Below are 13,025 nucleotides of genomic sequence, written 5' to 3'. Positions count from 1 at the left end.
AAAATGCAATCAGTGCATTTGCATGCACAAAGCGGCAGGCACCGCGCGGTGCCTGTCGCTTTGTGCATGCAAATGCAGGGGGGTACCATAGGTACCCCCCATGTGTTTTATCCTCGCCATTGCTGCGACCCCCCCCTGGCCCTTACTGCACTATAATACAAAGTAAAGCACCGCTACTTAGCGGGTCCGGGCTCCCGGGTTCCTCGAGTCACGTGATTCCTTCGTGACGTCGCCATCTTGAGAAGGCTGGTTCCTTCCTGCTGGGGGTTAGCGCGCTAGCGCTTGTTCCGCCACTCGCCTATTTAAGGTGAGCTGTTACTCGGGGTCAGCCTGGAGAAGGTGACCACCGCGTCCCTATTGCGCTTAGTGCATTTATTTGAACAGCGTTGCGCTGTGGCTTATGCTCGCTTTTAAAAACCCTCTTTTGTATTTTCTTTAACCTGTGTTATTTTACCTTGGTTTTATCCTCGCCATTGCTGCGACCCCCCCCTGGCCCTTACTGCACTATAATACAAAGTAAAGCACCGCTACTTAGCGGGTCCGGGCTCCCGGGTTCCTCGAGTCACGTGATTCCTTCGTGACGTCGCCATCTTGAGAAGGCTGGTTCCTTCCTGCTGGGGGTTAGCGCGCTAGCGCTTGTTCCGCCACTCGCCTATTTAAGGTGAGCTGTTACTCGGGGTCAGCCTGGAGAAGGTGACCACCGCGTCCCTATTGCGCTTAGTGCATTTATTTGAACAGCGTTGCGCTGTGGCTTATGCTCGCTTTTAAAAACCCTCTTTTGTATTTTCTTTAACCTGTGTTATTTTACCTTGGTTTTATCCTCGCCATTGCTGCGACCCCCCCCTGGCCCTTACTGCACTATAATACAAAGTAAAGCACCGCTACTTAGCGGGTCCGGGCTCCCGGGTTCCTCGAGTCACGTGATTCCTTCGTGACGTCGCCATCTTGAGAAGGCTGGTTCCTTCCTGCTGGGGGTTAGCGCGCTAGCGCTTGTTCCGCCACTCGCCTATTTAATGCTCGCTTCTGACGTAGCGGTCTAGCGCAGCGGTCGCGCCTTCGCTACGCCTGAGTCTCGCCAGAGTCCTGCCCGTCTGCGCCCGTCAGCGCTAAGGCAGGGCTAGGGCAGGGGACTCTGGATCTTGTAGCATGATATCTGCAAAGAATCTGCGTCTTTTACGGCATCAGGTATGTGACTCCTGCGCTGGCTCCTTGGATCCTCTTAGTGGTCCTTATCAATGCCCTACTTGCTCATTTAAACTTCCTCTGCCACTGTGTATTAACAGTTTTCAGTCGAAGCCCCCGCCTACTATTTTACCGACAGACACTACAGGCATAGTCAATCAATCCACCCTTAAAGTATTTCATCTGAATGTTAGATCTATGTCTTGTCACTCCCAAGAAGTCTTTTCTTTGATTTCAGATGATAATCCGGACATTTTCTTTTTTACGGAAACCTGGTTACATGACCAATCCATGGCGGTCATTAATCTAGCACTCCCTGCGGGTTACATTATGCACTCCCTCCCACGCAAAACCAGAGGAGGAGGCATTGCAGTTGCGATAAAAACCTGTTATCCCTGCATTTGGAAACCTGTCACCATAGCTGGTTGCGAGAGTGCTCTCTTCAACATATCAGTGAATCCCCATTTCACATTCACGGGACTTCTAATCTATAGACCACCTGGGCCCGATGCCGCGTTTCGTCAAAGCCTCCCTGAGGTGATTTCCTCTTTGGCCCTGAAAACCGCCAACTTCACGGTTATCGGCGACCTCAACCTGCATATGGATGCTCCTTTCTCAAACTCGATCCATAGTTTGCTGGCTGACATGGAGGCATTCCAACTGACTCAATTGGTACAATTTCCAACCCATACAGGCGGTCATCTATTAGATCCCATTCTGACCAACCTCTCTTCGAACATCACAGTACTTCATCCCAGGCCTATGGCATGGACTGACCATCACCTTATTGAATTTCATATCACAACTCCCTCTTCTTCATCAAAGAACAAGTCCTCTGCCAGTCTTAGACGCCCTTGGAGAAACTTAAATCTAGAGCATTTCCATCAGCTCCTGTTGAAATTTCATCCTTCACCCCCTACTGAAGTTTCTAGCGGCTATGACTGTTTTTGTGACTGGTTAAATCACTCACTTGACTTACTTATTCCGGCTAAGTGGAGCAAGACTAGATCTAGTCCCTCCAACCCCTGGTACAATGACTCGCTTAAAACACTTAAAATCTCCTGTAAAAAGGCAGAACGCGCATGGCGTAAAACGTATGATACTGACCTCAAGGCAGCCTATAGGGCCTGCACTAGAGTGTATCATCGGGCCATATGCACGGCCAGGGCTGCGTTCTACTCCTTGGAGATAAAAAATAGTACCAACCCCACCAAGGTCATTTTCAGGGTGTGTAAGGACCTTACTGGCAAAAGGATTGATACTGCCGCTTTCCAACCTTCCATGTCACATTGTGAGAACTTAGCCATATTTTTTGTAGAAAAGGTGGAGGCTATCTACAAGTCGTTTGCCCAGCTCCCCATTGCAGCGACTAGCTCTATATCTCTGGTCCATAAACCACTGCTGATCATTCCGAGCCCGACCTTGGATGAATTTATTGCCCTGACGACTAAAGTCAAATCCGGCTCCCCGGACGACCCCATGAGACCCAATCAATTTCGGGAATTCGCTGAAGGCTGCTATCCTGCTTTGCATGGCCTTATTAACTTATCCTTCAGCTCGGGTAGTGTCCCCAAAGCTTGGAAACAGGCGACGGTGATTCCGATTCTTAAAAAACCCGCCCTTGATCCGACCAAGCCCGAACACTACCGACCCATATCCCTTCTTCCTTGGCCAGCTAAACTGGCAGAAGCTCACGCTAATGCTATACTATCCTCTCATCTGCAGGAAGCTAATATATTGGATAATTCCCAAAATGGATTTCGTGCAGGCCACAGCACAGAGACTGCCCTCCTGGCTGTGGTGGAACACATCAGGCACTTGCTGGATCTGGGTCAGACGGCGGCACTGATCCTATTGGATCTCAGTGCCGCATTCGACACCGTGTCTCACCAGATTCTGCTACACCGCCTGATGGAAGCTGGAGTCGGAGAGGTGGCACTTGAGTGGTTCCGCTCCTTCCTTCAAGATCGAGCTTTTAAGGTTTCCACTCCTCCTTTTGTTTCTGCCCCTCGCCCTATACTCCAGGGTGTCCCCCAAGGGTCGGCCCTAAGCCCTACCTTGTTTAATTTATATGTCCAGCCATTAGCGGAGGTAGCCCACAGCTTTGGTCTCTCCTTAGTGTCATACGCCGATGACACTCAGCTGGCGGTGGCACTCAATGGCGATTCCAACATGGATGCTCCCACCTTTCAGTCAGCCCTTAAAGCTCTGGCTGGTTGGTTGGCTAACAATCGGCTTCAACTTAATGCCTCTAAGACCGAGGTCATTATTTTTGGTAGGGAAAGTGAATTATGGGGAGATCAGTGGTGGCCGTCCGATCTTGGCCCTGTCCCCACCCCTGTGGCAGAGGTTAGAAACCTTGGGGTGTGGTTTGACAATAAGCTTTCTTTCACGTCCCATACAAAACGAGTGGCCGGTACTTGTTTTGGTACTCTGCAGTGTCTCCGACCTATCTTCAAGTTTTTCGATGCGGAGACTAGACAGATTATTGTTCAAGCCCTGGTTCTAACTAGACTGGATTATGCCAGTTCCTTGTTTTTGGGCCTAAACCAGGCTGAGCTATCTCGCCTACAGAGGGTCCAGAATGCGGCGGCTAGGATGCTTGTTGGCCTTCCTAAGTTTGTCTCGGCTCGTCGGACCATTCAGGATCTTCATTGGCTGCCGGTGGGGCAGAGAATTAGGTTTAAAGCTCTCTGCTTAACCTTCAAAATTCTCAAAACTGCCTCCCCTTCTATCCTTGCACAGACCATCCAGCACTATGTTCCCACCAGAGCTCTTCGCTCTGCCGGATCCAATCTGGCTATAGTGCCACGGTTTAAAAAATCAAGGCTGGGCGGCCGCTCCTTTTCAGTGATGGCAGCAGCCCTCTGGAACTCTCTGCCGGCTCCATTGCGCTCCATTCCTGAGCTGCTTCCTTTCAGGAAGGCACTTAAAACCTTCCTTTTTGCTACAACTTAGGCCCACCTTTTTAATTTCCATTACTTTTTCTGTCGTGTTGTGTTGTTATTCTCCAAGCGCCGGGACGCCACTTTGCTGCGGCATCCGTGCGCTATACAAAAACCAAATAACATAACATAACATAACATAACTCCCACCCCCCCCCTTCACCCGGGGGGCCCGCAACGGCCTCCCAAAGAAAAATCCGTATGCCTTTTCATGGCGGCATTGCCGCCGCGGAAAGGCATTCCAAAATTCAAATCCTAATATGGCTGGCGGTGTCTGATAGACACCGCCAGCCATGTTAGAGCTTTTCCGCCGCGGTTGGAAGCCGACCGCGGCGGAAAAGCGGCGGACGTAAAAATGCCCCCCCAGCCATCCTAATCTGGCTGGGGGTCATTTGTGTGTCCGCCGCGGTGAATCCGCATAGTCCGGGCCAGCGGTGGCTTCCGCTGGCCCGGAGTATGCGGATTCACCGCAATCGTAATGACCCCCATATTTTGGGCATTTGGAGCTGGGCTTGATGTGAAAGATTATCATCCAAGAAATACCAATGTTCATTTGCACCTTTTTAATTTTTTGCTATAGCATGTATAACATTTCGAACATTGCAATGATGTTGAGGTTTCACTATGTAAGTAGAGGTTGGTCATATAAGCTAGCAGCGTTGTAAGTACTGCTTCAAAATGACTCCAAACAGCAAGAAATATTCAGAAAGTCTGGTAACTCCAGAAAGAATGCAGTACTGGAGTGAAGGAGCCTTTCTAATTCTGGCATAAACATTCGGTTAGAGTAATTAAGTGACAAAGGTTCAAAATCAGTATAATACTCTCTGTAATTCATTGTTATCTACACTAAAAAATCGTTTCACACAGTTGGTAGATCATGTCCTCAACCCCCTTCTGATAAGCCTAAAAATTTACAGATGCCACAGTCAGATTATTTGCACCCCTTTTCGGCACCCAGATTAATTTTCTACGAGCTATTTAAGCCCACAAACCTTAGCCCCATCCTGTTATCCAACGGTTTGTTTTATTTGTGTCTAATGCCCCCCTCCTTTTTTCAGCCCTTATTGTGGTAAAAATCATTGGTGTAACAAAAGGACAGAAACAAAATGAATAAAAAAATTAAATGTACAAGGTACCCACATTTAAATATTCTTCCGCTTGGGCCATCTCTCCTTCCTCTTCACCAGCCCAGTCTCGCCAGTTATCGAAATCCACTGACAGCCAAGCCGGCTGCAAACAAAAACAGAGAAATCAATCAACATGGCATCCAGTACACAAATAAGGCAAAAAAAGAATATATGGTGCTTTAAAAAAGAATCTTAATACATGAGATCATCAAAGAAATATCGTGCGGTTCTATTGTGGGCCATGATATGTGTCTGCGGCAAATGGACAACAAACAGAAGCCTTTTTTGGATCTTGTTAGCATGATTGCATTATTGTGTCTTCTGGACTGGGCGCTTATCTGGACCCTAGAAGCGGGAGCACCCATAACTTAAGATGCAGTTAGCCAAGATGATCCCATGAGGAAGGATCACCAGATATCTTTCTTGAACTATCACATTTTGGTGTTAAAGTTTACAAAGCCTACAACACTCGTTAAATATTAATGAACACCCAACATATGGTATCCATGTGATAGGGAGTCACCTAGTCACCTTATACTTACACTTAACTGTTCATCATATTTCCTTTCTTTCAGTTCAATAGATGCATAAAAGGTACAATATAAAAACATTTGGAATAGAAATTTAATAAAACGTACAAATTCATTTGAAATTGTCTCTCAAGTATTACGAAATTGTTTGGGAAATTACAGACCAACCATACAAGACTTGCCATGTTTTAAAATCCATAATAAAAAATAAAAACGAGTAACATATATTAAAAAAGGCATCACAAGGCCAAAAGGATTCACAAATATATCAATTCAGTTCCTGCAAAAATAAATTAGGTAAGACAAGGATTCGAAACCTATCACAAATACATTTAAGAAAGGATATTAAGTGTGCCAAGATATGCTTACTCTTTATAAAGAGCATTCAACTTAATGTGCCATATTGCTTACAAATATCACGTAACTCATTCTGACCATCAAACCCTAGTTTTCTGTGTACACACATCTGACCAAGTGAGTATGTATGTTCGCTAAAAACTAACAACAAGCATTTGCAATGCAATAGGTCTCGCATTTGTTAAAGTTAGAGCTGTTGGCATTGAAAATACCTTTGCTTTTTACTTTTGCTTTTTTATTTGCAACAATAAATAGACTCCTCGCACGCAAAGGCACCCATATTAATCGAGCTATATGCAATAATATAGAGCAGATAACGGTCAACAACAAGGAATCTGTTGTTTGACTAGACTTGCGCGCATAGTCCAGACCTCTGTGAACACAAGGGCCTTGCCCTCCTCTTGCACCAAATACAAGGGTCACCTGTCCTTTAATATGTACAGTGCCTTAGCGGCATACCTGTGAGTACTCAACACAAACTCCATTAAACTGCATCAGCCATCTTAATCTGTGTTACAAGGATGGAAAGAGATTTTTTTTTTTAAGTCAAAAGTGAACAACTGTCATTTCAAAAAAACCGTGGGAGTACAGTAAAAGAGAAAATAGTGGCCCTTGAAATGGGAAAAGTTACTTTTGGAACCCACAAATGTTGTAGGAGGGGAAGGAGTAGAAAGATGGAGGTGTCAAGCAAGGCAGGGTCTTGAAAGGGCTGTATTATGCAGAGCGGAGTAAAAGACAGACAGTCAATGGCCTGCCAGTACATATGCACAAACTTTGCTCTTAAATAAAACCACAAAAAACTGAAAAATTGATATCAAAGCTTTTCGGCCCAACTTGATTTGCGACAGACTACAATTTATGATAGCTGCACAGATTAGCCTATCTGGCAAGTCTAAGACCCTAACAGTGGTAAAATAGCTCAGGCGGATTATGCACTTGCTGTAGAAAGCTGTTTGCAATTACAAATCTCAGTTTTGACTCTTAAAATAACTTAAGGTGACCAGTGAAGTGACAAGCGGTGATTTAGTTCCCCTGGTGGGCTGCTGGTTCGGAGAGGGAGAGGTTCCTGGCATCCTCTGCTTGACCAAAGCTCCAACACCTGTGTCGAACAAGGAACAACAAAGACAACAAAAAAACATTTTTTGTGAAGTCAAGGACTCTGAACAGTTTCGTTTTAGGTCCAGTGCAAAGGAAATAAGTTTGAGTTAAGTCTTACGTTTCTCACGGTTCCTAATTTGTGGTGCTTGAGTGAAGAAGACCTGCTTCAAGGATTTGGCTTTCGGAAATTCGAATAGAAGGGGGAACTTTTCTTCGATTCCATTAATCCTTCTGTGGTAGATAATGCATTCTTCGGGTAACTGAGCTTGCCATGCACATCTGTACACGTTGTATGTGTGATGTGGAAGTCAATTCTGGCATCAGTGTAGATCTGTTGTAAGGAGATTGAGGCGATCACAATTCCTAGCCCCTTTGACAAGGCATGCTACTACATAGGAAATAGTCTAAAATGAATTCTTGACCACGCCCGCCGTCAGTATATGAGAGAACCGGGGTCTGTATAAACTTTCACTTTAATGGGACTGTAGATGTTTGGTTTCACCTCATCTCTACAAACATGCAACTGCTCAATTTAGACCGCAACTCCAGCGACCAACACCTTTATCAGTCGATATACGTATACACTCTGTACCTAGGTGTTCAGTCTGTAAGTACATCCTTACAGATTGAAACATGGCACATTAAAAAAATGGCTGCCTCCTCAGAAATATGGTGGCCATGATACTGCAGAAGGGCAAGGGAGCTGGAGTAGCACCATAGTCTCATCAACCCCTACTGACCTGTGTCAATGTGTTACTGACAGGGAGAACGGATACAATATTCTAGAAGTGTGAAGGCTCTTGGGAAATTAGGGAGAATGGTGATAGTGTGCTATACCCCACCACCTCAATGTCTGAAGTAAATTCGAAATCTAAAAACCCATGGGAGTGGCTAAATGGGCACCCAAGAGGGTTGTCTCCAAGGGGCCCTGGCACGGTTCTACCTTTCTGGGCAGGGTGCAGCAGTCCAGGACTATGAGAAGAAGCCCAACTGTGACTCTGCAAGTGCAAGGAGCAATTGTGCCCTTTGGGACTTGAGGAAAGCGCTTTTTTTCTCATGCGAGCCAGAAAGATCAGGAGCAGTACAGTCACCCCAGAACCTGCGATGGCCAAGATAGCACAAGACACTTCGCCCGGGCCACAGGAGTGAGAGGCGTGGCAAGAGGGAGGATCTGAAGGGCTATGACGAGGGATACGAGCGGCTGTATTGGCAAAATAGAGGACTAGGGAGCCTGCCAGATATCCCGCTGGCTGCCTATTCTGCCACCAGGGCTGTGATGCAGAAAACGGTCTTGGGGAACGGTACGATCTGTGGCACAGGCATGGCACATAGACAGATCCTGTTAAAGATTCCATGCGGAACATTGCAGAAGAGCTGCATATTGGGAGCCTGCATACGTCAATGTTGGTCTCCTATAGGGCCATTGTCCAGCTCTGGAAGTGAGTTTGCAGCACAATGACTCACAAAGAGGAAAAACAAAAAAAGAGACAAGTGCCCTTTTATCCCAAGGCTACTTTTGTGGTCACAGGAAATGGCTGGGAGGGGTACTGGAGATAAGGAGGGTGGCAGGCCATTTCAGGGTAAAACCAATATCCTTGTGTTCCGCCAGCACTTTCAGCACGCTTTTTCTAGCATTGAGAAGGAGGTCTCCTCTGTGGAAACAGCAGTTGATGCAATTGACGGAGACACGCTGCAACTGAAGAGAACTTGAAAGACATCTAGGCAAAGGGCACAGTAAAAGAGTGGTATGTAGCAGACATTTAATTCTGAGCAACTCCTTCTAGAATTTAAAAACTGCTCTACATCCTCTCCGATCACTTGAAGCCCCAAACATGTTACACAGAAGATCCACAGCGGGCTGCCCACATGCTCCTGTTGTGGGTTTCAGTCCAGCATGCAGAGGAGGTACCTCTTTGTGCTGGGATCCAAGATCTTCTACAAATAGCCCCATACCCCACGCCACGGTGGTGATCACATGGGACGTAGAAACACGGCTCACGTAGCCTCAAACCGAAGACACCGCTCTTGTACACGGTGTAGCGTGCTACCGATGTAGGCAAACGCTCAGCATACCACAAAGGGGTAGTAAGTGCTATAGAAATGTTGTTGTGAAGTAGGCATAGCTGTCATTTAAAGAGAATGGTGGCTTTTAAATCAACATCAAAATGCTATTGGGGTTTGTAGTTCCACTACTCATGGTATACGCATGAGCAGCGATTTTCAGGAGTTACACAAAACATGGCACAAACTGGCATCTGTGCTCGAGTTCTCTTTTCTTCTGGGCCGCTATGCTGGAACACTGAGACAACAAGCGGGTGTGGGGGGAGTGGGGATATAAGACATCCGTGGGCAACACGGCATGGTGCAGGACATAGAGGCCTGAAGGCCCCCTCGACTAAAAGGGGTAACGCAAGTCCCTGCGGCACTGTGCAGACCCGCGCTGACCCACCATAGCTTCAGGGGGGCTCCACTCAGCTCACAGCCAATAAATATCTGTGAGATATGTGGACTAAAGGGCCCCTTCATGTTCTGCAGGGGGCCTCTTCCATTTACATTACGCCACTGCCATCGACATCTTGCGTATAGTGGAAACACATGTGTTTTCATTAAACTCGCCTCTATCGTTGCCTTCTTTGCCAACACACCCATGTTTAAATACAACCGCAAACCCTATACAGAGACTGCTCCACATGTCCGGATCCAAAAAGTGCTTCTTAAACATAATTGCATCTTTTGCTTGCCGGAATAGTTTGCATTTCAGGGGTGGTTACATATTATCTCTGCTTGCTTGACTCCGTCAGATACTTACTTCCTTACATATCCTTCCGCCTTTAGAAATGCTCTTCCAAACACACCTCGCCAATAAATCAAGCAGACAAGCCACGTAATAACAAGCTGTGCCTAAAGTGCACGTACAGTCTTCAGGCAGCTGCTAGGCAGAATTAGGAAAACATCAAAATGCTAACCGGTGGTTAAAAAAGAGTAAAGAAAATATCAGGCTCTTCATATATCTCACGGTGACAAAAAATAGAGTGGTGCGCGCGAGCAGCCCATCTCTCTTTCCTTCTTTCATTTAGTTGCTTCCCTGTGAAATGGATCCAAAACAAACAAGCCTACGAGTGGTGCACGCGCGCGCGCATCAGCGATTCATGTGGTTTCAATTATCATGCCCGTGTCTGGGCCCGATAATTGAAACCACATGACGACCGGTGCGCGTAGTAGACACCATTAGGATGTAGGCGGAGTAATGCGCCCGCCTTTGGCCAATTGCGTGCTGTCTTTAATAAAAAGACGCACGCACGCAAAGGCCATTCGCGTGGGCCAAAAGGAAAAGCACACGCACGAGCGTGTGCGATTCCTAGGTCCGTTTTCAAACCCCCCTCAAGAGGTCTCTCGCTGTGCGGGCAATTCTGCGCACTGCAACGCAGGAGCGAGACCTACAAATAGTGACTTATAAGTCAGGCACATCTAACGTAAGCTCAATTTAGTATGCTACGTGTACCTTGGGCACAACCAATCTGGTCCTGGGCTTTTATTTCCAGTCTGGTCCAATCTGATTGATAAATATAATCATACAAAAAGAGAGAAAGGGTAGAATGGAACCACTATCGGTCCCCTTAAAGAATCAATAATAACGTCAAGAGAAGGAGTAATTCCAATTAGAATAGAAGCGAATGAAAGCAAATAAAGTAAAAATACATTTTTTTCCAAAAAGGCCACACTCACCAACCTAGTTGGCGTTATGCTACACCATAGGGTTCCCACCCGAGCGTCCGAATGCCTCTCGGGTGTGCTACGACGCCTGATTACAGCGGAGCAGGTTTGGTTTGTGCAAGGTGAATGAATGGTGAAGAAGTGAATCAAGATTGCCTTTATTATTCGCTGAAACTTTATGCTGGAATAATAAGGCAAGATTGAAACAAAAGAAGATGTCCTATTGGGTTCAATTGGCCTTTGACATCCATTGGTGTATTTAAGTGACAAAGTCAGGTCTACATGTTTCAGCCTCAGGGTGCAGAATTGCAAGGCTTTCTTCAGGACCAGTACTGACACGAGAGGTATGCACTCACTAAGGTGCACCCATCACTGTGTCATAGATAAACCGCAAACTTACGGTTCAACCTCCCAGCATTTTCTGAAAGGTATTAAATTTGAAAGAGAAAACAACATATCCCAGTATACAGTTTATTCTATTACTGAAGGACGTATCTCAGCAAAGTAGGTATACCTGTGCTTTCATTTGTGCTGTTCAGAACGTCCGATAAGCTATCCTGACTATGGTGACTATCTTCTCAAGTGTTGTGCACACGTGTTGCACACCCACACCTTTGGATTGATTCCGTGGTAATTATCTTTAGAGAGGGAAATTATGAACAATGCAACCCCTTTTTTTTGTCATCCACACTACACAATGCATTGTGGAGGAATCACTGAGTTAAGGCAAAAGACCGAAACTTTCGGATTCGCCTTATTTAAAATGACCCAAAGATCGTGAATTTAAGGAAAGACAAGTGGAGCATCACACACATGTGGTGCTTCCTATCATACAAACATGGACGAGAACAAAGTTTGAGGCTTACATGGGACGTTAATTAGTCTTACCCCCTGGATCCCTTCAGGGGACATTGGCTATAGTCACACTCTGAAATTGGATAAAGAGCAAAATAGCATTGTAAGGCATCAGTCTCATTTAAGAGAATCAGATAGCCAATGTTAGCTATAAGCCTGCTAATATTACTTACTTCGTCGAGCTCAAACGCCCGCCTCTCGCACCTAATGTTTGCCCGGCTGGGGATCCCAACGATAAGTGAGTTTTGGGACCGGGCATATTTGAATGTTGTTGCTAGCGCTGTAGCGTGTATGGATCATCACCCAGGGCATGTCCGCATCACCACGCAGGTAATAGAATAAACTGTATACTGTGATATATTGTTTTCTCTTACAGATTTAATACCTTTCAGAAAATGCTGAGCGCTGAACCGTAAGTTTGCGGTTTATCTATGACACAGTGACGGTTGCACCTTAGTGAGTTCATACCTCTCGTCTCAGTACTGGTCCTGAAGAAAGCCTTTTAATTCTGCACCCTGAGACTTAAGCATGTAGACCTTACTTTGTCATTTAAATACACCAAAGGATGTCAAAAGCCAATTGAGCCTAATAGATTTGTTTTAATCTTGCCTTATTATTCCAGCATAAAGTTTCAGTGAATAATAAAGGCAATCTTAATTTACTTCCTCACCATTCACTCACCTTGCACAAACCAAACTTGCTCTGCTGTAATCATGCGTCGTAGCACACCCGAGAGGCATTCGGCCACTCGGGTGGGAACCCTATGATGAAGCATATCATCAACTAGGTTGGGGAGTGAGGTTTTAAAAAAAAAAAGTATTTTTTACCTTTGTTTTTGCTTTCATTCGCTTTTTATTCCAATCTGATTGATACCATGTTGGTTTCACAAAAACAAGTCCTTACAAGTGGCTCCTGCGGGTCTATCTTTCTGGGAGGAGAGTCTCTGCATATGCCAGATTTGTCAGCGAAACCCTCTTCCACAGCTTACATGGTCCCCACCTGGGCACAGGCAATACAACGTTTACTATCTAAATTATCCCAACATTCTGGGAAGACAGGCAGGTTCACCAAAGTAAGTCTTCATTCTGCTCTGACATGGGGAAGGGCCAAGAAACCTGGAGAGAGGAAGCCTGAGTAATGAGGTGAGCATAGAACTCCCTGTACAAGGCCATCTGGCTTCCATGGGGTCTGACTACCGCCACTGCCAGTCACACTGG

At 46.0% G+C, this 13,025-nt stretch overlaps 1 protein-coding gene across 1 annotated transcript in view; it reads right to left on the bottom strand.

Moving 5' to 3' along the window:
• Positions 1-13,025, bottom strand: part of PTGES3L (prostaglandin E synthase 3 like) — a 75,771-nt gene that overhangs the window by 17,925 nt on the left and 44,821 nt on the right. The window contains exon 5 of the mRNA XM_086924065.1: positions 5,268-5,357. Coding sequence (XP_086780191.1) covers positions 5,268-5,357 — 90 coding nt within the window. The remainder of the gene's footprint in view (positions 1-5,267; positions 5,358-13,025) is intronic.

Source organism: Lissotriton vulgaris, chromosome 5, assembly GCF_964263255.1.
Source record: "Lissotriton vulgaris chromosome 5, aLisVul1.2, whole genome shotgun sequence".
Lineage (NCBI taxonomy): Eukaryota > Metazoa > Chordata > Amphibia > Caudata > Salamandridae > Lissotriton > Lissotriton vulgaris.
Note: the sequence above shows the minus strand (reverse complement) of the source record. Positions and strands in the feature narration are given on the sequence as shown.